Source organism: Saccopteryx leptura, chromosome 1 (genome assembly GCF_036850995.1).
Source record: "Saccopteryx leptura isolate mSacLep1 chromosome 1, mSacLep1_pri_phased_curated, whole genome shotgun sequence".
In the NCBI taxonomy this organism is placed as follows: Eukaryota; Metazoa; Chordata; class Mammalia; order Chiroptera; family Emballonuridae; genus Saccopteryx; species Saccopteryx leptura.
This window is the reverse complement of record NC_089503.1, coordinates 272,342,049-272,370,041: the sequence shown is the minus strand read 5'-3', so window position 1 is coordinate 272,370,041 and position 27,993 is coordinate 272,342,049. Positions and strand designations below refer to the sequence as shown.

At 52.8% G+C, this 27,993-nt stretch overlaps 1 protein-coding gene across 3 annotated transcripts; it reads right to left on the bottom strand.

The window, feature by feature from the left end:
• Nucleotides 1–157: 157 nt before the first annotated feature.
• Nucleotides 158–27,823, bottom strand: FIGNL2 (fidgetin like 2). 3 transcript variants are annotated; one of them, XM_066353882.1, is made up of 3 exons: nt 26,161–26,509; nt 25,739–25,974; nt 158–4,140 (listed from the first exon to the last, which is right to left on the bottom strand). In XM_066353882.1, the coding sequence occupies exon 3, from the start codon at nt 4,127–4,129 to the stop codon at nt 2,195–2,197; it is 1,935 nt and encodes a 644-aa protein (XP_066209979.1). In that variant the 5' UTR covers nt 4,130–4,140; nt 25,739–25,974; nt 26,161–26,509; the 3' UTR covers nt 158–2,194. The 3 variants fall into 3 exon arrangements, with proteins under 3 accessions (XP_066209979.1, XP_066209989.1, XP_066210000.1); XM_066353892.1 differs by lacking the exons at nt 25,739–25,974; nt 26,161–26,509 and adding an exon at nt 27,667–27,823; XM_066353903.1 differs by lacking the exon at nt 25,739–25,974.
• Between the last annotated feature and the right edge of the window lie 170 nt (nt 27,824–27,993).

Below are 27,993 nucleotides of genomic sequence, written 5' to 3'. Positions count from 1 at the left end.
CAAGGCCAGTAGAAGAGGTGTTGGGGGACTGGGTCTCAATCAGTGAGATTCCCCCCCAAACCCCAGACCTGCCTGCCTCCTGAAGGGAAGGTAATCCCAAATCCCCACTTCTCTGACGCCCTCCCACCCCCCCATATACATACACACACCTGAGAGAACCTCCTCGTTCCTCTGCTCCTTCTATGGGTCTTTTACAGCCAACACCCTACAGCCTATCCCACTGCTTCTGAGGCACCCAAGTCCCGCAAACAGCTCCAAGGAGAGGAGGGCCAGAAAAAAGACCAAAGATGAAAAGGGGACAAACACAGAACAGCTTTCCTATTCACACTGCCAGGCCAGTACAGGCCCTCAGCACCTTGGCACCTGAAATGTTCCCCCAGACACCCTTCCAGCTGGGAGTGGGAGGTGGTCCAGAGACTGTAGCAGCTGTAAGGGCAGGCAGGGAACAGGAAGGGAGACTAGGATGGGAGAAAAAAAGCTAGAGATGAGGGTTTGTTCCCTCAAACTTTGGACCAAATATCAGAGTTGTAAAATGGGTTCCCTGAGGGAGAAGGGGCAAACTGCTGAAGCCCCATCAAGGGGAATGGGTGGGAAGGCGAGGAATATGGTTCTCACGAGAAAGCCCACCAAGCCTCGGCTTCTGGTAGGAAGTGTGGGTGGAATGAGAATAAACCCCTAATATCAGGGAAAACAGCCTGCCCATCCCCTTCTCCCTCTGGCACTCCCTTCCCTCAAGACCTAAATCCCTAGGAGAAGAAGAACACTTCCCCACAGAACTTCTTCTGTTCCCCACAGGACACTCCCCACAGGAGCTCACCCCTCCTCAGAGCTTTCTAGCAGACAGGAAGGCTGAGTCTGGAGTCAGTTTTGTGCCCAACCAGACTCGTGGCCATACTGTCTTCCCTCCAGAGGGAATCCTTTGGGCCTAAGTTATAGAACACCTCTGCCTGGGCAACGAACAGGTGTGATGACCTTCCCATTTGGACCCTCTCAGACTACTTTCTAGATCTGGGGCAGGAGGGCAAGGGCATCCCAAGACTGGTTAACCCTTCATAGAAAATACTAAGCTGAGAGCGAGCAGTTGGAAGGGCAGCACAAAGGAACCAAAACCTACTGCTGTCAAAATCTCACAACCCACTCCCTAACACCCCTGCCTACAACCTTGGACTGGAGAGGGAAGCTCTACAAATACATTCTGCTTCTGTCCCAGGAAGAGCAGGGGTCTAAGTGTCCATCTGGGTCCTCCTCTCCCCTTCCTCACAAGTCACTTTCTTAGTCTTTTGGGGAAATATGCTCCCCTGGAGGGTTAGGGTGGCTGGTGGGGAACACACAGGAGAGTAGTCAAAGTCTAACATTCTTTCTTAGCTCAGTTTCTTCCTGAGTTGTCAAAAGAAAAAGAAAAATAGCAAGTTCTACACATCTTACAAAAATAAGAGGCCTAAATATTAAACACGCTACATTTCTGAGATTTCCCCCTCAAAAACAAATAAACAACAACAACAAAACCCTTCTTTGGGTATTTTTTGCTTGAACCCTCCACCCCAGACCCAAGGTTGCAGCTGGGTGAGGGATAATGGGGTGGGAGGGAACTCCCTACCCCCTCCTCATCAGCCTCTGGACCTCCAGATCTCCTGCAAAGGGACACTGCAGTCTTTAAATGAGAGGGACAGAAGGTAAGGAGAAGGAACAAGAGACACAGGCTAGAGAGCAAGGGATGGAGACAGAAGCAGAGGGTGATAGATGGAAACAGGGGAGAGTAGCAAAAGAGAAACAAGGCCAGGATGGGGGCGGAGGAGTAGCGACTAGGAGAGAAAACTAGGTGCATGCAAAGAAAGGGGGAGACTGGGGAGGAGGGAGCAATTCAGATAGCGAGGAGACAAAAGGACTGGTGGCGAGAGAGCAGGAGTCCTTAGGTCCCGGGTGTCAGCCCATCCTGGGTCTGCTCATCCAAGGAGCGGAAATGGCGAGCTTCCCGTCCACAATAAATAGAAAAAAACCTGAGAATACAGCGCATATGGCATCTATCTGCCTAGCAGAAGCATTTTCCTTCCCATGAAAAGAAATATCCACCAACAGTCCCCTCCCTTCTCCCTCTCCACATTCATCACTCGGCCCTCCCAGACTAGTGAGTTCAAGACGTCCCTCCCAGGGCCGGGGAGGGAGGGCAGCGGCTCCCGCGGCTGCCGGCGCGCCGTCAGTGTCCGAAGCCGTACATTTTGTCCCACTCCACGTACGAGTCCAGGTCCTTGGCGGAGGTCCGGGGGCTCACCTTGGCCAGTGCCATCTCCAAGTCCTTGAAGGAGAGGGGGCGCTGCAGCCCCGGGAGACCCGCCCCGGCCGCTGCCCGCTGGCACAGCTGCTCCAGCTCGCCCCCGGAGAAGCCCTGGGTGCCCTGCACCAGAGCTGCCAGCTCCCGCTCGCTCATCACGGAGCCCTGCTGGGCCAGCGCCCGCTGCAGGATCTGTCCGCGAGCGGCGCCGTCGGGCAGCACCACATAGAGGCGGAGAGCGAAGCGCTGGCGGGTCGCCTCGTCCAGAGCCGCGGGCCGCGAGGTGGTGCCCACTACTAGCACCCCACTGGCCCCCGCGCCGCAGCCGCCGTCCAGGCACGCCAGCAGTGGCGCCTGCAGCGCGCCAGTGGCCACGGCGCCGTCTTCCCGGGTGGGCAGGAGCGCGTCCAGCTCGCTGATGAGGAGCACCGCGGGCGGGCGACAGCGCGCAGCCGCGAAGGCGGCCTGGAGCAGACGCGCGCCCTCCGCAGCGCCCGCGGCCAGCGCGGCGCCGCGCAGGCGCAGCAGCGTGGCGCCCAGCTGCGTGGCCAGGCAGCGGCCCAGCAGCGTCTTGCCGGCCCCTCGAGGCCCGAAGAGCAGCACGGCCCGCGGCGGGCGCGCACTGCTGGGGTAGGGAGGCTGCCTCAGCAGGGGCCACAGCAGCTCCTCTTCCAGCGCTACCTTCAGCGGGCCCTGGCCCGCCACGTCCGCCCACTGCACCGGGGGCCCGCAGTCTAGCACCTCGCCGGTCACCTGCTCCAGGGCCCCCGAGTCCACCCCCTTGGGAGGCTCCTCCGACAGCACGGCGAAGCCTCCGCGGGGACCCGGCGCCGGGCTGCGCTCCGCGAACTTCTCCAAGGACTCGAGCTGTGGGCCGTAGAGCGGGGAGCCCAGGACCCTGAGCGGCACGCCGCCGGCGTACTTGCCCGACGCCTCCGCCACTGCCCGCGGCTTCGCCCGGAGCCCGTTGTCCGCGGTGGGGCAGGCGGCGCCTTCGGCAGCCGGGGTCTTAACGGGCTCGTAGACGTACTTGCGGTACCGGCCCTCTGCGCCCTCGTCCGCAGCCTTGCGCTTCAGCGACACCCCGGCCTCCGCGCCCTGCGCAGCCGCCTGGAAGCCGTAGGAGGCGGGCGCCGGCCGGGGCGTGGGCGCCGCCAGGCCCGAGGGCAGATAGGGAGTGGGCGGCGGGGCCGGGGCCGGTGGCAGCGCTCCGTAGCCGGGCTGCGCCGCGTAGCCCCCCGCAGGGTAGTTGTACAGAGGCCCCGAGGGGCCGTAGCCGGGCGCAGACGGCGGCTGCAGCAGCGCGGCGGGAGGAGGCGGGGGCAGCGCGGGTCCGGTTTGCGGGCAGTAACTCGGAGCCAGGTATCCGCCACCGTAGCCCGCTGTATACTCGGGAGTCGCCGACGGGCCTCCGCACGCATTGCCGGCGTAGAGGGGTTCAGGCAGGTTCCCGGCTAAAACCGGGGAGCTCCCGAGGCCCCCGGAGCCGCCCCCACTGCCCGACTTGGTTCCCGGGAGGCTTTCGTGGAGTGAGGCCAGGGGGTAGTGTGACTCTGGCCCTAGCCAAGACTCCGGGTCCCCCTTGGCTCCGTTGAGGAAGGCGGCATCGCCATAGCCGCCCAGGGTGGGGCGCTCGTAGGGCGAGTCCAGAACCCCGGAGTATTTCTCTGCGTAACGCTTGAGTAGGTTGGAGGCAGTGAGGGCAGAGATGTCGTCGTGTGCCCAAGCATAGTGGCAGCGCTGGCGACCCCCAGGGGGCAGCTCCAATTTGTGAGCTGGCGAAGGGGTGGTGGAGGAGACGTCCAGGTGCTGCTCTGGCCACTGGTTGAGGGGCTGGGCGTGTTCCGGTGTCCAGTGCATCTTCGACAGAGCTGCAAGAGAGAAGTAGCTAGTGAGGCCCTTCAGAGCCCACAGAGACTGCAGCTTGGGACATGCTGGTTCTCCAGCACCCACACCCTCCTGGAGTACCTTCTCCAGCACCAAGTACACAATACTGTACTAGATTTGTTCCTCTTGTCCCAAAATTAAAGTTATCTGAAAATAGTTCCCCTAGAACAAGAGAGATCTGGAAGGAGCATGTTTGGCCCTAACTTCACCTTATAGGCAATTATTATTTTGTGCTGGCCACACTAGCCTTGCCCTCTAGGACACATGGCCCTGACTTTTAAACCGAATGTAGTGAAGAGTCAGGCAACCGGCGGGACACCCTAGCCCTGGAAATAGTCAAGTCCAAGTGGAGCTCATTCAGTAACACCCACATGTGCTAGGAAGGTACTAAAGAGAGACTAAGGTTGTGTCAAGGTAAGAGGCCTGCACAGGGTCAGCAGTTTGATAGTGCCAAGTGCTCTGTTCATCTCGGTCTTCCCAGAGTCTCCAGGACCCCCTTGGGGCCTGAAGTGAAGGATTCAGGTGTCTTTGGAAGTGCCTCAACGTCCCTGGGAAATCCCAGAGGCTGACCTAGAAGCATTCACTTCCTTTCCACTTGGTTTCTTTCAGTCCCTGCCCCATGAAGTCTGGTTTCCGGAGCACCTGGTTTCCATACCCAACTCTGCACATGATGGCTGTGTGCCCAGGGTACATGTTGCCACTTGCCTCATTCCCAAAAATGTGTTTCATCAAAATGCAAAAAGGTTATTTAGAATAGAAAAATCATATTCCAGAGAAGATGGGGCAACATTAGGTCACAGCAGTGCAGTTAGTGTACATTTTAGCTTCCTTAGTAACCCACCTGTGGCTCTCAAAACCTGTCCTAGCATCATACCCACTCTCATCTACTCCAGGATTAGCCCCTCCAAAGCTGCTCCTAGCCCTACCCAGAGGGACCCTTGTCCCTGGCAGCTCATCCAGCCGACTTGATCTCTACCTTCAATCCCCTTAGATGCCAGCCTTCCACTCTAGGCAATTCTCTTCCATATTACCAAGGGGCACATGGCCCTCACCTCAGGCAGTCTGTTGTTTAGAGTTAAGAGGTGAGCCTGAACACTAATGATAAGAGGGCAGAATAGAGACAGCAGAGCTATGTGTGAGGTCTGTGGGGCCAGATATGCAATTTTCCAGTTCCTATTGAGGGGTCTCCAAAGATCAGAGGCACTACCTGGTATCAGATGGAGTAATTTCCTGGGACATCAGAAATCACAGGTGGTCTGGTTGCAGGGTCATGTGAGGTAACATCAGTTATACAAATGCAGATACCATTGTGTTACCAAAAGGACCCCAAACCTGTTTGTTTGTTTTTCTGTTTACTGTTATCTGTGCTTTGGCTCCTTAATATGGATAAAAGAGATTTGAAGTTGATAGCACTTTTCCTAAACATATAAAACCGGGAATGATGGCTGTCTGTTTTCATCTTTATCTGCATTTATATCCACTTTGCAGACAGGAGCCTGAGGGTCCATCCACCCCAGCCCTGGATCCCATCCTGGTCCAGCCTGGGATCTTTCTTCATTAATTAACTATTCCTCCCAGCTACTGTATCCTGGCTCCCTTCCCATGGCAAGCTTAATTGTTTCCCATCTTGAAAAACACCTCCTGTACCCTAAGTCCCTCACTAGTTACCAGCCCACCTTTCTTCCCCTTCTCCTTTCATGCATCATTGTCTAAAGGCAATGATCTGGCCTCTGCTAGAGGTCCTTTAGTGATCTAACTAGGAAGCAGAGGACCAGGTCAGCCACTTGTCACAAAGCATTTGATCTCAAGACTCCATCTCACCTCTTCCAAGGGAAGAACAAAGGTCTTGCCAGAATGCCACTGCCCAAGGAGGGCAAGAGGACAGTAGTTTGAGAGGGAGGTAAGGTTGCCAGCTGCACAGAGGCTGAGAGTGCTGGCCCACATGAACCTAAGCACACTCCAGCATTCATGCCTACAACACCCAGACTGGACAGAGATGTGCACAGCAGCAGGCACGTGTGCATATGTCTATGCGTGTACATACATGTAGACTCTGTCTCATCTCTCTGGAGCTTTAAATGCAGTCTCAGTTGGGTGCTTCCTAACATGACCAGCCTCCCCTTTTGTCTTCCTCTCCTCCCCCTCTCAGAGGGGTTAAGGTAGAGCATACGATCTCCCTGCCCCCACCCAGACCAGTCACAGCCTTCTTGCTCTTACACAGAGACTCAGGGCCCACCAGAGGCCTTGCTCATCCTAACATTCAGCCTCCTGCATGAGGGATCTCCCCAGGAGACCCTGACACCCTCCCAAGGTCACAGACTATACTCAAGTCCCCTATATCACCTGAACTGGAGATAAGGAAAGTCCCTGGGGCTTGGGAAAAAGTGTAAGTTTTGAATCGGGGAGAACTGGGTTTGAATAAAGACTCACGGACCCTGGGAGGGCAGTCTGTGCACCAGGCCTGACCAAGGCTGTGATAGTGTGATTTAGAATAAGAAATATATATTTAGTCTTTGTTCACTCTTCCTGGCTCACAGCTCCCAAACTCTTGGAATTTCCTAAGCATAAAAGCAATGGGAGCATATTTCCTTCAGCCTGGTCTCTTGTCCTCTCAGTTCCTGAAGTAGCTTCAGAGCTACTTGTTATTCATTCCAAGCCTGTTATTCCAACCACACCTGAGTTTATGTTAATGAGTTGATTTTCGGAAAGCCATAGTTAACCTAGGGATGGGGGCTGGCTGCCAGGAGAACCGGACAACAGGTGGTTGGAACTTTCAGCCCCACACCACCCCACCTCCTGGGAAAGAAGAGGTGCTGGAGACTCAGCTCAATCACCAATGGCCAGTGATCTATCATGCCTGTGTAATGAGGCCTCCCCAAAAAAACAAAAGGATGGGGGTTCAGAGAGGTTCTGGGTTAGGGGACACGTGGAGGTGCTAGAGGGCGCTGGTGCTGGGAGGGCATGGAAGCTCTGCACTCTTCCCACACACTGCCCTGTGCATCTGCTCTGCCTGGCTGCTCCCGAGTCCTATTCCTGTATAATAATATAATAAACTGGTCATCTATCAAGTAAACTGGTTTCCCAAGTTCTGTGAGCCAATCTAGCAAATTAATCAGATCCAAGGAGGGGGGCATGAGAACCTCCAGTTTATGGCCCACTGGTCAGAAGCAAGTAACAGCCCTGATTTGGGATTAGCATCTGAACTGGGCAGCTTTGTAGGACTGAGCCCTTAACCCAGTGGTTCTGGTGCGCCCTATGGGATTCCAGAGAAATATGTGCCTGTTGGGGACCAAAAAACCAACAAAGTTTTTGGAGTTTAGATTTTGGGGGGACAGAGGAATGGAGAATTGGCTATAAACTGACAGTCTGCTCAACCCCCCTCCTCACTTGCCTGATTAGGTTGCAAAAGGTTGTTAAGCTGTGGTGCTGGATTGTTTACCCCCATGTTCCCCAGAAAGACTGGAGGCAAGTTTCTTCTATCCTTTGTTTGGTGTAAAGTTAAGATGATATGTATGGTGGGGGTTTTCTGCACTCAACACAATTAAGAGTAAAAGGAGAGGAATTCTTCAATGTATTGACAAGGAAATGAGAGTTTGCCTTTCAAATATATGTCCAAACATTGAAGAAATTGCTAGGACACATCAGGCTCATGTTTCTCATAAACACAAGAATGAAAAAACACATTTGCACTGAGGCCTGCAGAATTTACTAAATCTTACTAAGATTGTATATATATATAAAAAGATAACTTCTTTGTTGTTTTTAAATTTTTTAACCCCTCTTTTTTACGAATTCTAAAAAGCATAACTCAAAAAATGTAACATAAAAATTTTTTTAATGTCAGAATAAATTTAATTGTGTTGTATTTATTTCATTTAATTACCATAAAAGCACGCTTGGACCTTATTTTTTTCTTTAATATTTGACTTAATTATTATAACATATTTATCAGAAGTTTGTATATAGTGCACCTACAATTTTTGTAGGATTTTAAGTGCGCCCCGACTTCCAAAAACCTTGAGAACCACTGCCTCAACCTATGAGATCTGATGCTATCTCCAGGTAAGTAGTGTGAGAACTTAGCAGAATTTGTAGGAATTGACTGGTGTAGAAAACCCACACATCTGGTGTCAGTAGTGGAGCAGTGTAGTGTGAAAGTAAAGGAACTGTTTTTCCCTCACATACTCCTCCATTCCTACACTGGAACCCCAGGGCAGCAAACACCCTGAGCTGTCACTGTGCCCATGGGCAAGACACCTAATCTCTATGCTTCACTTTCTTCAGTTGCCAAGCGAAATGGCTGGTGTAGATGGTGGATCTTCAAACTTTTCTCTCACTAGGCACCCTTTAAGTTTTATAAAGATGCAGTGGTAAGGGACCCCAACCATGCAGTATCAATACCCCACTCCAACTCCTTAAGGAGGCCCCACCCCTTCCCCATCTTACAGAAATTCTATGATTCAGAACTGCATTACCCATGGGGAGGGAGGGAGTTGGACCAAATAGGGCTAGGGGCAGGGCAGAGAAGGAGGGGTAGCTGCGTTGCAGCTCCAGGCCTGTGTGAAGGGGCTGATGCAGCCTCCTCTTGGGCAATGTCCCCAGGGCTCCATTATCTCAGCCTGGGACAAAAGAGCTGGAGTAGAGAATCCCATTGTTGGCCCTCATATGGAAATCTCATTAATCTATTCACCAGAGCTCCCACAGGCCTTTTATCCCAGGCTTTTTATCTACTGCTCACAACTGTTGCCCCACGGGGGTCTCTGGCAGCCTGGCAGACCTAGAACAGTACTATTCCCCCATCAGCTTGGCTGGGCCCTGCCCCCTCGTGCCAACCACTCTATTAATAGAGAAAAGGGATGGGTGACAAAAGGACTCCTAAGGACCATTCACCTGCCACAGTCCTAGTACCTGCCGCACAGAAAGCTCTTTCCCCAGGTCATGCCAGAGAGCAGTGCCCAGCACAGCTGGGACCCCACAAACCTGCCTAGGGGAACTCTTAGGGGCTGGCACAGGGTCTAGCAATAAACGTTTAGGGAGGAACCCAAGGAGGCCAGAGAGGCAGCTGCAAACTCATTGCAATGGTTGCGGCCCATTTTCTGCAGGTACCCTGTCCTTTTTCTAGCCAGCCAGCACACACTTTCACAGTACCCTCTGTGTGCCACACTGCATGTCACCAGCTGGAGATGCAAACTTGGATCAAACTGGCCCATCCTCACAGACTATCATGTAACAGAGAAGATAAGGTTAAAGTGGTCATGGAGGGAGGGAAGTAAAAAAAAGAAGGAAGAAAGGAGAGAGTGAGGGAGAGAATAAGAGAAAGAAGGAAAAAAGAATGAATTCTGGAAGTTGGGAGGCAGTCGATGCTATTTTTGGAGGGAGGATCAGGGCAGCCCCTAAAATGGTGTCTAAAGGTGGGAAGCACGGGGCATATTCATCACTCACTGCCCACAACACCTCACCTAAGTAGACATCTTGCATGTGATGAAACTGAGCCCTAGAGCAGGATCAGAATAGGGGTTTTCTCCCCCTGGCCAGTGTTTTCCCACCTCTACAGGCTGTGGTAAGGCAAGGAAGCAGACTGAGGAGCCAGATCCCTGAGGGGAGCAGGAGTCCCTGCACAGACTCTGAACACTGCTCCCTGTCCCTATAGTCCTTGGGCGGAGAAATGGTGAACCTGGAGCTGGGGGAGGGAAGGGAAATAGGAAGATGAGGAAGGGGGCTGCATATTATAAGCTCGAGGAGTGGGGATGGTCAGGGCGGGTGTGTCACTGTTGGGCTGATTCTCTTCTTGTGCAGGGCAAGTTGCTTGTCCTCTCTGTTTATTGTTTGTGAACATCCCAGGCTTCTTTGGTCCCTCCAACAATGAATGCAAGCCAGCTTTCCTCTCCATGCACAGGACTTAAATCTAGAAAAAAAATCAGCCCTGTGCTCACACAGTCCCACCCATTGGAAATGCCCTTTCTCTCCCAACTCTTTGCCATCCTTCAAGGCCCCCTGGAAAGTCCTGCCTCTTTCATGCATCCTCCCAGGCCACTCCATCCCCAACTGACCCCTTGCCTCCTTGGGAAAGCTGGAGAAAGTCCCTCCTGACAGCAAGAACAGAGGATGTTCTTTGCACTGGTTCCATTCCCTTTCAACACTCAAGAATGTTGTTCCCTCAGTTTTCCCCTGTCCTGCACAATCAGTTTCCCCTACTCCATCATTCCCATCAACCCACAGACATGCTGCTATCCTCCCATCTTTTGGAGTGAAATGTTCAAAACAATCTCTGGGTTCCTCTCTAACTATATCCTGTTGCTCTTTGCTTGCTTTTTAACAACAACAAAAAAAAAACAGTTTGAAAGACACATATTACTATTCCTATTCCTCCCCTCCCATTCTCTTTTTTATTTTTTTATTTTTATTTATTGATTTAAGAGAGAGAGAGAGAGAGAGAGAGAACTTGATTTGTTCCACTTATTCATTGATTCTTGTTTGTACCCTGACCAGGACCAAAAGTGAAACCTTGGTGTATCTGGACAATATCATGATGCAGTACTGAGCCCGGCCACGGCTACTCCTTTTTCCTCTGCTGAACTCCTCCCAGCGAGGCTTTCACACCGGGCACTCCAGTCACCCGCACACCTGCCTGCAGTGTGCTGTATGACCATGTTGTTGAACCCTATGGTCAGTCCTCAGTGGAGCTCAGTTCAGCTGCACTGGACCCCACTAACAACTCCTTCCTGAAACTCCTTCACTGTTCCCCCCGACCTCCTCAGCTTCTGATATGTCCCCCTTTCACCTTCTCCCCCTGAGTCTTGCAGAGCCCAGGGCTCTATCCTTCGAACCTTCTCTTCACATGAAGTCCTTGGAGACCCAGCCCCATCTTGTGGCCTTGACCATCAGCTCTGCCTTGAGGACTCCCACACGTGGCCCTCTAGCCCAGTTTCCCCATGCACTCTGCAGTGGCATGTTCAACCTCCTCGCTGACATCACCACTCCCAATGCTTAAATGGCATAATTGAAATGTCCTAAATCAAATTTCTGACTTCCTAATGCCCCAAATACTCCTCCCTCCCCATGTTCCCATCTCAGGAAATGGCAGTTCCATCCTTTCTAGCGGCTCAGGGGTCACTTCTGAATCTCTCTTTCACACAGACCAGCAAGTCAGATTGGCCTTGGCTTCAAAATCCATCCCAACTGCAACCACTTCTCACCACCTCCAGTGACATATCTCACCTGGATGACTGCGGTAGTCTCCTATCTCACCTCCCCATTTCTACCCTTGTCACTCGCTCTTTATTCGCAATACAGCAGCCACCATGAACCTTGAAAACATGTCCTACCATGTTGTTCTTCTACTGAGAAATTTCCAGTGGCTCCTATCCAATTCAGAAGAAAGGCCAAAGTCCTCACTGTGGCCGGTCAGGTCCTAAAGCTCTGCTTCTCCTTACCTCTGGGCCTCCCTCCAGTATGGTGGCCCCTTTGCTGGTCCCCCACACCCAGCTCACTCCCACCTCAGACCCTTGACCTTGCTGCGCTCTGTGCCTCATCACTCTTTCCCCAGGTCTCCAAATGGCTCACACCCTCACTTCAGGTCTCCGCCCAACTGCCACCTCACTGTTCCCCTCCACCTGATGGTCTCTGTAGCAGTCATCATAAGCTGAGCTATTTGTTTTGTTTTATTGTACTCACTATAAAACTCGATGAAAGCAGGGCCTTTGTTTTGTTCACTGTCATATTTCAAGTACCTAGGACAGTGCCTGGCACACAATAAGTCTTTAATAGACCTGTTCAAGGGAAGGATGGATGAACAGATGACTAATAAGCAAAGAGGCTTGAAATGCTTCTGTGTCCAAATAAAGAAAAAAGTTAGGGTGACTAAATTTGAGCCCAGTGAGATGGTGAGGTGGCAAGGAGCAAAGCCAGGGAATGACCTCAGGGGTGGATCGAGAACGGTGCTTGCAGCTGAAGGGCACCCACGTCAGCTGCCAGGCACCCCACCTGGCCTCCTTTTTTTTTTTTTTCTTCCTCCTCTCTTCCCTCAGCCAGGCCTTTAGGAGAGGACAAAAGGGGCAATGGAATTCCCATTAAATGCCACTGGACACATGGTAAAGAGATCAGGGCCCTTGGGATTCTGCTTCCTCAAGGTATGAGGCCTCTCCGCCAGTCTGGCTCCTCTCTGGGTTGGGGGTGGGTTGGAGTGTGCTGTGGCCCTGGACTCCTCATATGTCAAATGCCAAACAGCAGGAGGTCAGCCTGAGTGAGGCTGGCCAAGCGGCCCCCATCTAGGCTGTGTGCATGCACTAGGGGGAGGGGGGAGTGCAGAAATCCCTGCCTGAGTCATTGGTCAGGGCTATAGACAGGCTGCGACCATCTGTTGTGTCTTGAGAGGCCAGGCCAGGGGCCAGCATCCTTGAGGATAAATCTTCCCTTCCTCCCAGACAACTAGTGTTTGCAGAGAACTTTCATGGTCACCAGTTTCACTCTCATTACTTCCTTGCCAGATTCTCATATGCTCCCCATTTTACAGAAGAGGAAATGGAGACCCAGAGAAGGGGAGTGGTTCTCCCAAGGTCCTAGTAAGAAGGGAAGCTGGGACTCTCAGAATATTCTGCCAGCCTCTCCCTCTCCCAGCCTTGGCCAATGTGCCTAGGTGCCAAACACACGGCCTTCTCAGAGCTCTCAGGCACAGCTCCAGCCCAAGCCTACCTTCAGCTCCCCTCTTCCAGGAAGCCTTTTAGGACTGACAATCCCATGGAAGTTCTTAAAATGCTACAAAATCACCTGACCTATGGTGGCACAGTGAATAAAGCATTGATCTGGAATGCTGAGGTTACCAGTTTGAAACCCTGGGCTTGCCTGGTCAAGATGCATACAAGAAGCAACTACTACGAGTTGATGCTTCCCGCTCCTCCCACACTCTTCTCTCCTCTCTCTAAAAAAATCAATAAATTTTAATAATCTTAAAAAAAGAATGCTGCAAAGTCTACAACTCCGTACAGCTACTCCTTTCTCACCCTGTGCCGTTGGTCACCCTGGGCTATTGGTCTGTCCCTGGGTGTTTGGCCCCTCATGGTCCAGGACCTCTTAAGGGAAGCTCAGCCACCCACAGGAGTAAATGATCCCCTGTATATGACCCGCCTGGGGTTGGGTGGTCTGATAGACTGGAGAGAGAGCACCTATTCTGGGAAGAGCCTTGCCCAAGGCCACGGCCTGAAAGAGGTTTGCACCCAAAGGTTTGGCTTCTATCCCTCAACACAGACTCTAATCCTGTGCTGCCCAAATCTCAGACACTGGCCACAGGCAGCTATTTAAATTTAAGTTCACTAAAATGTATTAATTATTTTACAAGTTATTATTAAAAATAAAAATTTTTATTATTAACGTTAAATTACATTAAAAGTTCAGTTTCTCAACAGCACTAGCCACACTCCAAGTACTCAGTAGTCATGTGTGGTTATGGCTACTGTATTAGCAGAGCAGACACACAGCATTCCCATCCTCTCAGAAAGTTCTGCTGGATAGTGCTGCCCTAATCTCAGCCAGCACTCGGTTCTGCAGCCAGGGTGCTTCCCACTACAACGGGAACCTCTGTAGCTTTCTCTTTGACTGGCAGACTCACTTCTTAGGATCTCCAGATAGACTTCCCCGGGATTCAGACTCTTTTCCTTTGGAGTCCCAAGCAGTTTAAGGGCAAAGCTGAGCTCCAGCTTCCCCAGGAAGGAAGGAAGACAGGCTATCTGGACCAAACACTCCCCACCAGCCCAGTGTATTCTCCTGTGGCCAGGAGAGGAGGAGAAGGCTGAAGAGGAGGAGGAAGACTAGGTGGAGAAGGAGGAGGAGGAAGACGAGACAAAGAGGAAGAGGAGGAGGACGAAGTAGGCAGGGCAGTTTGGCATCTGGTCCTTTGGATTGTGCCTCCTTCCCTCCTCACTCGGCTGCTCAACACCCATCCCCCCTGCCTTATCCTCCTCATCCTCATCAAATCCCAAGGACAGATGGGAGCTGGCCGGGAGAAACGTGACCACAGTGAAAGCACTCTCCAGTGGCATCTGAGTCCGGGATCACAGCTCTACCCCTTGAGGCCTGGCCAGTCCCTAGTCTCCAGCCTTGTGTCAGCCAGGCCTGGGGCAAAGTGAATCTCAGTGGGGGTGGGAAGGGCCATTTAGGAATTACAGGAGATTTAGGAATCTGTAGGTGCTGGATTATTCCAGCAGACAAAACCACAGTTAAAAATATAGTCACTCAGCCCTGGCCAGGTGGCTTAGTGAATAAAGCATTGTCCTGGCACACCAAGGTTGGTTGCAGGTTTGACCCATCAGGGACATGTGATAAGCAATCAGTGAGTGCACAGCTAAATTGAACAGAGAGATAATACTTCTCTTTCTTTCTCTCTCACATCAGTGGAAATAAATATTTTTAAATGGCAGTCACTCATATGGTCACTCATCCATCCATCTATTCAACGCACAGTGAATAAATTCCCACCCTGTAAAGACATAGTAAGAGGGTGTAAAGATGGACAGGTAGGCTCCATAACCAGCTTGATCAGGTAGGGACGAGGTTTGTTCTGGTCTTAATTCTTGTTCCAGGCTAGATGGAGATCCTTTGTCTCTGCCCAGTGGTTTGAGCAAGTTGGACACCCCACAACCCCCTTCCCGCCAAACAGGCGCACGCGCACATGTACACACACACACACACACACACACACACACACACACACGCACACAGCTGCTGCCAGGATGCGGGCGCCTCCCCCACCCCACCCCCCCATGATCTCTGGCCAATCACAGCACCGAAGGGTAAGTCCCACTGCCTGATGGCCCCCAGGGAGTGTATTAGCACATTGGAACTACTCAACCTGCAATGACAAAGCCTGGGGCCTTGGGAGGCAACACAGCAGGAGGGGTGGGGGCCTGTGGGGAGCTGTCCTCCTTCCTTTCCCAGGAGAAAGCTCAGGACTAGATTAAGCATTCTGGGGCACGGAGGAATTTGGGGGCCTCAGCTCCAGCAGTGAATAAGCGATCCATAAAATCCCAATTTACACACTCACTGATCAAACGGCTCATCTACCCCCCCCCCCAGGAGGTTGGGGGTTGCTCCGGGGCTTCCCCTACTCTTGCAGCAAGTCCTGGGGAGCCAGGAGCTGGACCCAGTACACAGGCTCCCAATGTTTTATCTGCAAACAAAATCCCGCCTCAAATCCCCATGAAGAGCTCTGTCCCTAGGATTTAGGGACCTGCAGGTACCCACTATGATCTGGCTGCCTCTTTGTCAGCCCTCTGTGAATAACAGCTCTTTTTCTCTCCTGTGCTGTTCTGGGGGCTGCCAAAGCTGACTTCACCCTCATCAGCACAGCTAATCACTTTTCCAGCTCTAAGTCCCTACTCTCCCCTACCCCCTTCTTCCCAACAGCTCCTCCAGGTTTCCTGGTGCTGTGCTGCTGGGGGCTGCTCTGAGCCCTTTTCTTCACTACCCCCTTCACCCCTCCCCCAGGCTAGGCTGCATCCAGGAACAGGGCTTGGGGATGGGGTGACACCTGTGCCCACCCCAACTCCCTGAAGACACAAGGATGGGAGAATTAGCTTAGTCATTTCTCCAAAAGAATACACAATTTGTCTTCACCTGCCTAAATTGGATTCCCTTCACTTAGGCTGGCTGCCAGGAATTTCAGCAACAGAAAACCATTCTGGTTAACAAGCATCCTCTTTCAAACCAATTGTACCTGTGGGAAGTTGCAGGCTATCAGTCACTCACCCTCCATGAAGGGTCAGTAAGGCTCATTTGTTTCTCCCGAATGCTTGCTTGAGATGGGCTCTACTGACGGAGCCAATACAAGTTTTCATGGAAGCCAAGCTGAAGTGAGCCTCTGAGGCTGGGAACTGCCTACCCTGCCACACCCACTTCTCACTACCTGACCAGGTTAGGGATAGACTTCAACTCCCGGGCCCTGGGAGGGGACAGAAAGTGAGGAAGGAATCGCCCTATCTTTCTGCATTCCAAAGGGCTTGGAAGCTTGGGCTGTTTTCTCCCAGAGGCCATTGGTACTGGGCTGAGGTTTGTTCTCCATGTCACTCAGTCCCCACAACAGGCTGCTAGGCACAATTATGGTGTGAGCCCATTCTGCAGCAGGGCATACTCCTTCTCCTTTTCTCCACCTTCCTAACCTTTACTAGCTGCTCCCAGGGACTGACAAATGCAGGCTTGACTCATCGGTGATTTAAGTTAGGCAGGTGTCTGAAGGCCAGCCTGAAAGACTGACCCAGGGCTATGGGTCTCTGAGCCGATCCTAGCAAGCCCAGGGCATCGGTGTGGGGCTCCCAGTCCCACCTGCCTTCTGTGGCTCAGATGGTGTAGGCAGTGAGTCAGCCTCTGTGGTGTGGCACAGGGTCTCGATCTCTCTGTTTCCTCCAGTGAGAAGCCAGAGAATATAGCAGCTCCCTCACAGGCCGGCATGAGGGCATTGAAGGAAGAGTGGTACTGTCAAGACTGGCTGGAGGGGGGCCAGGGGCTATGCAGGACACCAGGGCAGGCTCTGAATTGGCTCTAAGAGGGCTAGCTAGAGAAGCTTCAGCCTGGGAAAATGGTGGAAGGTGGTAAGGGTGAAGGAGGACAGTATGCTTTCTGATGCCAAGAAGATCCAACGGGCTTAAGGGATTCAAGGAGAGAAATGCAACTTGCCAGCTGCCTGCCGGACTCCAGGATGGAGACCACTGCCCTGCAGGGATGAGGTCCCTGTCACACCCCTGACTGTGACTGTCAGGTGGGTCTGCAGAGGCTATGAGGGAAACTGAGCTCACCATCACTAAAAATGTAGCCCGATTCCCAAACCATAGCTTCCCAGGATGCCCTAACCTGGCACCTGACCCCTCTGACCTCTCTTGAGACACCTCTCACCAGCACCTCCTCTGCCAACAAAGGGAGGAGCTCCAGGACCCTGACATGCCCTCATTCCCAAACTTCTGTCTCTTAGAAACTGCCCAGGCAAGGTCACATGCCCCTCAGGTCCCTGAGAGAGCCCACCACACCAGACCCAACTTCATCCTGAGCCACACTTTTCATGATCCAGAATCTTCGAGGGGGAGATTTAGGAATCTAGTTAAGACTTCCCGGATCCCCTGGAGGCCCACAAAGATCTCAAAACTCCAGGAAAAACATCTCTGCCTTTCTTTTCCAGAGACTGCGCATTTACCCAGGCTGGAAACCCTGGAAGCCTGTCTCTCCACTTTTTGCAGTCTCCACCCATCCAGCTGGCCCCTGAGTCACCTTGACACCCTCTCTGAAATGACCCACAGCTGTCACATCTCCCACCACGGCTGGCCCAGGATCTGAACTCATGTCTCTGCCCTCCTAATCCTTCTCTGAATGGCTGCCAGGGTGGTCCTTCTATAAAACAGACTCAACCCCCACTCACCACGGAGTAGACACCAACCCCCTTAGCCTGGCACCAGGGGTGGGTCAGTTTCTCATTCCTCCCAGCCTTGGACCCTACCATTCTGGTCTCTTCTAATCCCTCCAGCCTTTTTTAGATCATACATTTTCACACTTCCAGGCCGTTGCTCTGTCTGGTGCTTCTGCCTAGAACGCCGCTTTCTAGCTCTGCAGCTGGGGTGCTCCCAGACTACTGGGCTACTTAGACTCTGATCTGTTGCTGGCTCCCTCTTGAGTTCCCCTGGATAAGTCCCCTGCACATTTGACAATTTAAAGGTCTTATTTAGAGTTGGTGTCCCCTGTTAAAATGGGTTCCTTATTCCTTCCCCTGCTCAAACAGCCCTGCCCCTGGGCCTGGGCCTTTGCACAGCAGTTCTTAAGCCCAGCAGCCTTTTCCTGCTCCCTTTGCACCCAGTCCTTTTCCCTCCCTCAGAAAACTTCCCTGCTTGACCAGGGCAGTGGTGTAGTGGATAGAGCATTGACCTAGGATGCTGAGGATCCAGATTTGAAACCACAAGGTTGCCAGCTTGAGCACGGGCTCATCTGGCTTGAGTGCAGGATCACCAGCTTGAGCGTGGGATCACAGACATGACCCCATGGTCACTGGCTTTGAGCCCAAAGGTCGCTGGCTTAAACAAGGGGTCACTGGCTTGGCTAGAGCACCCCCCTGCCCAGTCAAGGCACATATGAGAAAGCAATCAATGAACAACTAAAGTGCTGCAATTATGAGTTGATGCCTCTCATCTCTCTCCATCTGTCTGTCTCTCAAAAATGGAAGGAAGGAAGGAAGAGAGGGAGGGAGGGAGGGAGGGAGGAAAGAAGAAAGGAAGGAAGGAAGGAAGGGAGGGAGGGAGGGAAGGAAGGAGGGAGGGAGGGAGGGAGGGAGGAAAGGAGGGGCACTCACACATTGAAGACAGTGACAGCTATGCACAAGGCTCCCAGGGCCTCAAGTGGATTGGAGTGAAGCTGCTTACCCACACGGTGGAGAAGGCTGTGATTACTGTCCAACTCGGGCACCACCACAATTGTGGCTGGGTAAGACCCTGCCAGTGCCCATCTCCTTGTCCCTTGGGACTTGGCCCTCCATGAGTGTGGGACGGAGGATGAGCTCAGGGCTCTTTACCAGTTTTCAGTCATGGGTCCCTTTTTCAGTCTGCTAAATGTGTGACCTATTCTCAAAAATACTTTTCAATGCATAAGATAAAAATACACAGGAAAGATATGTAGCTTTTTATGGTGGCAGAAGTTAACTAGATGTCTTGTGATCATTTTGCAATATATATAAATATTAAATCATTATGTTGGACACTTGAAACCAGTATGTCAATTATACTTCAATAAAAAAAAATAATACATGGAACTACTTTGTCAATTATACCTCAGTAAAGCTGGGGGAAGACAAAATTTAAAGATACATGGGGCAACAAAAGGAATCAAAAGCACTGAAATACAGTTCTATCCATGAACTCATCAGTGGTCACGGACCACAGGTCTCAGCCCAAGACTAGAGCCACAACCCCCCCCCCCCCCGCCAGGTTTAGGATCCAAGGTTGACTTGGGTTCATTTAGGTGGCATGTGACCTCCAAAACTTAAGCTTTAAAATCTTGGTGACCCTATGTTCCTGTACCCCAATTTCCCCCTTTCCACACCCCTGCAGGGCCAGGCCTGAGCAGAGGTAAGGAAGCAGGCCTGGGCAGCCCACCAAGTCTTCCCCAGTCGTGGCTCTGTCCCCTCCTCCACCCTTTCCAGCCCCAGGGTGCTGGGCTGAGTAACTCCAGCTATGCAGCCTGGCCGGTCTACCTGGGTGTAAATGGGCAGGGTTGTTCTCAAGGTAGTAGCCCCCACACCTTGCAGGGGGCCACAGGAACAGAGAAAGAATGAGAACTTGAGGGGAAGGTATTGGCAAAGTCTAAACTACCACAGCAACAACTCTGCTCTTGTAGGATCCCAACACATGTGCCAAGTGCTGCTCTAAGAGCTATACACATATTAGTTCATTTAATCCTCACAATAAGCCTGACCTGTGGTGGCGCAGCGGATAAAGCATCAACCTGGAACGCTGAGGTCACTGGTTTGAAACCCTGGGCTTGCCTGGTCAAGTTACATGTGAGAGTTGATGCTTCCTGCTCCTCCCCTTCTGTCTTTCCTCCTTCTTTCTCTCTCTCCTCTCTAAAATGAATAAATTTAAAAAAAAAATAGCCTGACCAGGCAATGGTGCAGTGGATAGAGCATCAGACTGGGACACGGAAGATCCACATTTAAAACCCCGAGGTCTCCAGCTTGAGCGTGGCCTCACCAGCTTGAGTGCATGGTCACTGGCTTGAGCAAAGGATCATAGACATGACCCCATGGTCACCTCCTTAGCCCAAGGTCGCTGGCTTGAGGAAGGTGTCACTCACCTTGCTGTAGGCACCCGGTCAAGGCACATATGAGAAAGCAATCAATGAACAACTAAGGAGCCACAACAAAGAACTGATGCTTTTCATCTCTCTCCCTTCCTGTCTATCCCTGTCTGTCTCTCTCTTTGTCTCTGTCACACACACACACACACACAAAATTAAAGTTTCTTTTTTTAAATTAATTTTCAGAGAGAGAGAGAGAGAAGTGAGAAGTATCAACTTGTAGTAGTTGTTTCTCATCTGTGTAAAAAAAAAAAAATCCTTACAATAATCCTGAAAGCAGATGTGACTGTTATTTCCATGTTACAGAGAAGAAAACTGAAGTAGTTAACTTGTCTAGGTTACCATGCTAGGCTGTGATGCCTGCCCAGGAAGTCTAACTTGAAATGCTTTTCTTTTTTCTTTTCAGTGAGAAAGACAGAGGGACAGACAGAGACAGACAAAAAGGAAGGGAGAGAGACGAGAAGCATCAACTCATAGTTGTGGCACCTTAATTGTTCATTGATTGCTTTCCTATATGTGCCTTGACCAAGGAACTCAAGACAGCGGCCTTGGTCTTTAAGCCAGCAACCATGAGGTCATGTTCATGATCTCATGCTCAAGCTGGCAACTCGGCACTCAAGCTGATGAGCTGCCACCTCTGAGTTTTGAATCTGGGTTGTCAGCATCCCAGGCCAATGCTCTATCCACTGTGCCACTGCCTGGTCAGGCTCCAGACTTTTCTGCCTCTCACCTAAGAAGAGGCTCTTCCATCCATCAGCTAAAAAACCAGGAAGTATAGGTTGATTCCCAGCATCCTCATCAAACTTCCCTGCCTCCCCTGAGCCCTCTTCCCTCGACTCCCTGCCATACTCAGCCACCAACCACAGAGCTTACTTAGCACACTTCAAAGTACCAAATAGGTCATGGCAGGTCTCAAACCCCAGGCACTGCCACACCCTAAGGAAAGTGATCAGAGAGTCAGGGCAGCTAGCTGCCTACACATCAGGGATAGGGGAATAGGGACTGTTTACTGGGAAGGAGACAGACTCCTGAGGATCAAATATAAATACAGTATCTCCGAATACTTGAACGATCATCACTGGGTGGCAGATTGTGCAGCTCAGTGCAGTCCCTACCCTACCCCGCACCCCTCCATGAAAGATGTTTGGCTCAATCTTAGCTAAGAACTTGTAGGTTGTCTCTAGCAGTGATGAACTCCCTCCCCATCAGTACAGGCATTCAGCATCAGAGGCTGTTTCTACTGGGAGGCGCTCTCCCAGGAAGGGTGTAGGGTTCTTCCCCTCCTCTCGGCAGTTTTTCTGGGCCACTTGCGCTGTCTAGCAGGCACTTCAAACCCAACGAGTCCCACACTGAACAGGCAACCCGCCCCGGTCCGGTCCTCCAGCTGCCTTCCCCATCCCAAAGAGGTAGGCAGGCACCTTCATCTTTCCCAACAGGGATCTTGACCCTAAAACTCTAGCCTGAAGAGGGCTCCAGTATGGAAGATGGTGACACAGGAATGGCATTCCACGTAGAACTCAGTCTGTCTAAAAGAGGATCCCTGTTTTAGAGGAGTGAAGGTCTGGTCACTAACCAATGCTGTCTCTTTGAGGAATTGAGTGGAAGGGGCGATTTTCCCTGGTGACCAGAGTTCCCAGGGAAACCCAGACAGACGGGGTAGGGGCAGGGCAGAACCACATGAGGGGGCGGGTTGTTCTTCTTTCAGGATATCCTGAATCTTGCCAGGTTTTCTTTCCCTGCTGGCCTGGAGAAAAGAACAGGTACCCGATGCTTGAGCATCAGAGGGCCAGACAGGCCAGTCAGCAGTAGCTGGGCTCTCCCAAATTCCCACTAATTTCTACTGAATTAGGGCCTCTGTCACCGATTAACAGCCACACACTCACACTCCTGGGGAAACTCGGATCTTTTTGCAACTCCACCAATGATGCAAGGCCCTGCTGTCAAGTACTGGTCTTTTCCCTGCGTCTCTCCTCTCCAACGCATCCTGTGCCCATTACACAGCTCTCAGCAGGCCACTTCCAAGCTCACACTCCTTCAGAGTGGCTCCCTTCTACACAAGGAAGACAAAGAGCATGGTCCTGAAAACATAGCCTCTCCCTCTGCCTCTTTGCTGGTCCCCACTGTCTTGTAAACTCTTTGAAGGTGGGACCACATCTGAAAATAATGGTTGTTGGATGAATGGCTGCCTGGATAAAATACCCAGGGCCTGGCACACAGGACCTGCTGAGAGTGCAGTGAGTGTGGCCATGCATTACACTAGGTGTCTGTGGCAAAGCAAACCATGCCAGGGCTAGGGATGTGCTCTGGTCCTCCTTGGCCATGTGAGAAGCTGAAGTTGTTACAAGAGACCTAAGGTCTGAAGGCCCGGCCAGGGTCGGGTACACAGGTGCCCAGTAAGTACATGGGGACTCTCAGGGGCCCAGGAATCCCATCCTAAGCTGGGCACCCTCTGGAGCCTGGCTGAGGTATACCCAGGGCCTTGCATAGTGCTGAGACACAGAAGTTGCTTAACAGAGGTCTGTTCAGAACAAAATGCAGCCTCTTTGTCGCACCTTCCTATCTATCCCTGATTAATCCCAGCACCGCCTGGGGAGTAGGTGACCCAAGTCTGCCTGAGCAGTGAGGGCAGGCAGAGGGAGGTATGCTTCCACCTCCCAAGTTCCTGCATAGCCAAGCTGGCTGTCCTTCTCTACCCCCTGACTACCATGGAGACAGCTTCATAGATGGTCTGGAGAGACCTGCCATGAGCCAGATGTTCACACACACACATCCATTTTCTTCCTACTCCTACATTAGGAAGTGGTTCTCAGGAGTCCCTGAGTAACAAAAGGTAGGTATATACTTCAGAAACAAAGGGGAACACTATTGGAAACCAGAACTCTGTCACCTATGAACTTACTTACTAATATTTTTATCCCCACTTGGTAGATGAAGACATTGACCCAACAGAGTAAAGGACTTACTTGTCCAGAATGATCATATCTGATTAGTGGCAGAGTCATTACAGCCCAGGGCTTGGCCCCTAAGGTGAGGGCCATGATTGGTCATCATAAAATCGGCCCCTATGGAGAATGGACTATGGCCACTGCCCAATTCTTTATAAGTCTCTACCCCACCTCCAGTCCCCAAGGTGAATTGGGTCTGACACTGTCCTTGCCTCAGTACTAAAGGAAAAGAAAGCAAGGCACCTGGGTGATTCCCACTGAAGTCTCCTCTCCTTGGCTAGGCCAAGAAGGGAAATAGCAGCCTCAACAGCAATGAGAGCTCTGAGTACTGTCACCTGCATTTTTGACCAGGCCCTCACAGTTCAAGACTAGAACTCTCAGGACTCCCAGCTCTGGGCTCCCGGCTCATTTAATCTTCACAATAAAGCTTATGAGGTAGGCATGGTTCTTGGTCCCATTTCACAGGTGACATATAGAATATTTAATAAGTGCTGTGTGTTAACTATAATTTATCAAGACATTTACGAAGTGCTTGGAGAAGAAGCTAGATTTTTCTGCCACTCATCCTGGCCTAAGGACAAATGGATCCTGAAACAAAATAAGCCCTGGGCATCCTCTCTTCAGGCGACATACTCAGAGATCAGATGATGAACCCACACCCCAGCCTGGGAAATAGGAACATTTCCCACTAAAGCCTGGGATCAGTCACCTTGACCCACTACCTCTGGTCCCTTAGCTCATCCTCTCCACCTGCTAGTAATCAGGCCACGGAGAGAGCCCTGTGTGTGAAGGCAGGAGTGCTGGGCTGCAGGCCAACTCTGCTCTCAGCCCTTCAGAGGGGGCTAGACTAAGGTGAGGGCTTCTAGATGTTGGGTCTTATGGGTTACAGGGGTTCCAAGACCTTCTAAAGCAGAATGCAAAGTCTGATGTCAATTGATACAAGTGCATTTTTCTGGGGACAGCTTTTGCTGGTTCCTTGTGGGGGTCTATAAGTCAAAAAAGTTTTGAACTGCCTGACCAGGAGGTGGCACAGTGGATAGAGCGTTGAACTGGGATGCAGGGGACCCAGGTTTGAGACCCCGAGGTCGCCAGCTTGAGCGCGGGCTCATCTGGTTTGAGCAAAGGCCCACCAGCTTGAGCCCAAGGTTGCTGGCTCCAGCAAGGGGCTACTTGGTCTGCTGAAGGCCCACGGTCAAGGTATATGTGAGAGGGCAATCAATGAACAGCTAAGGTGTTGCAACACGCCATGAAAAAAAAAAAAACACCCACTGATGATTGATGCTTCTCATCTCTCTCCGTTCCTGTCTGTCTGTCCCTGTCTATCCTTCTCTCTGACTCACTCTCTGTCTCTGTAAAAAAAAAAAAAAAGTTTTGAACTTCCAGGCTGGGTAATCTTGAAGGCCCCTTCCATCCCTAGCATTCTTGGGTTTTATGCATTTCAACATAAACTCCCCAGCCATTAAGGCTAACTCAGCGACTTCTCCAGGAAACTATAGGATTTCCTGCTTCTTTGACTGCAACACAAGGCTTAGGAACCCAGTGCCACACAGTCTTGCAGGGTCTCTCCTGCCTTAATCTGCTCACTAGTCTGCCAGCTCCCATAAGAGAGCAGTGCCAGAGCTGAGCAGCAGAAGATACCAGTATACCCATGATCAGCCTAGTGGGGCTCGCTATGTCCACTGGAAAGGAGGGACTGTTGCAAACTACAGGTGCACATGGGCCTCAGGTCCACTGCACCATGCTGCAGCCCTGAAACCTCACTGAGCTGCGCTCCTTTGGGGGACCTGGTTTTCATTAAATAGGGTAAAGGAATCATTAACTGCCAACCAAGTCAAGAAGAAGCAGTTCTGCTAGAAGGCACAGGGAGGAAGAGGGAGACCAGCCTGTCCCCTGACCTCCCTGCCTGACCAATGGTGCGGGAAAGGAAGGAGGGGAGGCTGGGCTCCTAAGGGTCCAGCAACTGCAGCAGTAGGAGCAGGGGGTGGAGAGTGGGGGCAGTCTTGGCCCAGATAATAAGCAATTGTTAATGTGATCCATATGGATCCTGACTGGCCTCTCTGTTTAACAGGATGATAATGGCAAGGAAAGAATGCTGGTCTGTGGGGAAAGGAAGGGGCAAAGTCCTCCCTGACTTGGGGGGAGGGGGAGAGTGAGCAATGAGGAGGAAGAGGAGACCCACCCAGGGGTCTCCACCTAACCAGGAGCACATAACTATTGGTGTGAAAATGTCCAGATTCTATGCTTTGCAGGCTGTCCTTATAAAACTCCTTTAATTCAGCCAACAAATATTTATGAGTTACTCACAAGGTGCTGAGCCCCCATGCCAGGTCCATGGGGGAGGAGTGCAGGGAAGTATATGCTCCGCCTCTGTCCTCCAGGAGGCAAAGCCTAGTGTGGACTGAGCCACAAAGGCTGAAGGGGGCACAGGTGCAGAGCCAGGAGTACTCGGAAGGGAGATCCAGAGCTGAGGGCTAAGGGGAGGCTACATGGAGGAAGCGTGGCATCTGAGTTGGGCCTTGAAGAATGAGGAGGTTGTGGAAAGACAGAGACAATGGGGAAGGCATTTGGCTGAGGGAACAGTAAGAGCAAAGGCAGAGAGGCGTGAAATTGCGTGGAGAGTCTAAGACCTCAGCAATTAAGCTGCAGCCCAGGAGGGGGAGGGGAGGAGATTCTTGCTCCATAAAAATCTGTGGCCAGGAAGACCAGATGGAAGGCAAGTAAAGGCTCTGAGAACGACACACTGGGGGCTGGTACCTCTCCCCAACCCCCTGCAATGTGTGTACTGGCATTATCCACTCCCAGGATCCTTGACCCAGCTCACCTTTCTTTATACCATAGCCAGAAAATCTCACAGGGCCTCAGAGACGTCCCTGTGTCTCTCAGACCTCTCTTCTTTTCCTGGAAAGATGGTGTGCCCCCTGAGGAATGGGGGTTATCTGAGCCTCTCCAGAAGCACTTCACTGCCTCACGTAGCTAAATTTCCTGCGGCCCAAGTAGGCTTTCCCCCAGAAGACATTACAGCGAGGACACTGGGGTCACTCCTTACAAGGGTGGCTGCTGCGGACGCCAATGGAATCAAGTAGAAATAAATGAAATGGCGTTAAATATGGGAAAGGGGAATTTACGAGACCTGTCACCCGGCCCGGCACCGCCAGCAGGCAAGCCCCGCCCCTTTCTCGCCCACCCCAGGAAGCCCCGCTCCGCCCCCTGCTGCCCCCCGCCCCTTGGGTGACCTCCGGGTACCGGTGCGGCTCCTGGGTGCCCGTAGCGCCGCAGTACCAAGCCGCCCAGAGCGTCCGTCCTCTGGGGCTAAGTCACAGCGGAAGATGGCGTTTGCTCCTGGCGAGAAGCTCCGGGATGGGGGTTCTGAAGAACCCTAGCCTGCCCATGTCCCGAAGGTTGCACGGGGTTTTAGGTTGGATTCGGGAGTGCGTGGGGCTCCCGGTGCTCAGAGTTCTTTGAACCACAGCAATACCTGGCCCACACCAAAGGATCCACGAGGAAGGCTCTGGGCCCCGAGAACCGAGAAGTTCGTACCGCCCCCCCTCCCCAAGGAGCCCAAAATGAAGTTGGAACCGGATCCCGGTTCCTCGCTGCCCGGACAGAGTCAGGAGACCGCTCAGCTGCCGCAGCCTTGCGGACAACACATTCTTCCGTCTTCTATTCTCCAAATTAGGTATCCATGGAGACAGGGCCAGGCAGCTTGACAGCCCCACGGCCTAATCCTGATTTAGTGACCATCCCTTTAACAGCCCACTCACCCGTCCACCCACCCCTGCGCTCCAGGCTGCGGCTGAGCGAAGGCTCCAGGGCCACTCACACTCTCCCCCGCGCAGACCCCTTTCCCAGGCCTCCTCCGCCTAGAAGAGGCACTGAAAATGGAGGGGCCGGGCAAGGGAGTCTACATTTGCTGAGCACCTACTGTGTGCCCAGCCTTCTGCAGAGGGCCCTCTATAGAGCGGGTTCCTAGCAAAGAAATCTTAATAGACCAAGAGTGGGTTTGTGGAGTGGGAAAGTTTAAGGGGCTGAGATTGAGAGCTCAGTGCGGCTCCCCTGTAGCCCATGGGTGAAGGTAAGTGCAGCTTCCTGGAACACCCTGACTCTGAGAAGTCTATGCTCTCCTGGGCTAGAAGAAAAGAAAAGGCTGGGCATTAGGGGCACAGGGCCCAAAGTGGCCTCAGTCTCCTGTCACTGCCCCGTCAAGATGCTGGGGAATCTCCGGACCAGGAACCCAGCCCCCTTCCCCCTCCCATATACACACAGGGGCCGCTGGACAAAGACCTGACGGAGTGGGAGGGGCCTGCAGGCGGGTCCTTGGGCTCCGGACATAGGATCCTTCGGGGACCCGAACCCGCAAATCTTGACTCCCCCACCCCCAATCCCGCAGGCTCCCCCCAGAGCCGGCTGCTCGCTATTGCTGCAGCCTCCGCACCAAAGGGGGGGGCGAAGAAGGTGCCCGTCGGCGTCGGCGGGAGGAGATCCCCTTCTCTGCCCGCCCCCTCCCTCCGGGAAGTGACCTTCGGCTCCCACGCACCCGCCAGGGTCTCTCGCTGGCCTTGCCCTTCGACCCCCGCCTAGTTGAACCCCGCGACCCGCAGCCCCCGCCCTCTCCGGCCCTCTCCGTCCCTCTCCCTGCCCTGTGCCCGCGGACAAAGCTCCGGACACCCCGACCGAACGGTCACCACCCCCTGACCCCGGCCCGGCCGCGCGCTCTCGTGCCTGCCCCAGCCTGGGCCCGCGGCCCCGTACCTCGGCATCCCGGCCGGGTCCTAGGTGAGTGTGCGCGGCCTGGGGGGGCGTCCCGCCTCAGGGCCGGGGTGCGGGCCGGGGGCGACAGGCCGGGGCTGGAAGGCAGCGGCGCTCACCATCTTGTAGCCGCTACTGCTGCGGCTGCTGCGGCCGCCGCGGCCGGGAGCGGGACTGGGCAGTGGGGGTGGCCGGACAAGGGGCCGCCCCGGCTCCCCCCGCAGGCAAGACCCCCACCCCTACCCCCACCCCCACCTCCCCTCGTCCGCCCCCAGCGCCCTCCCTTGCAGGCCTTTGCTCCCCTCCCCTTCCCCCGCTTCTCCCTCCCCT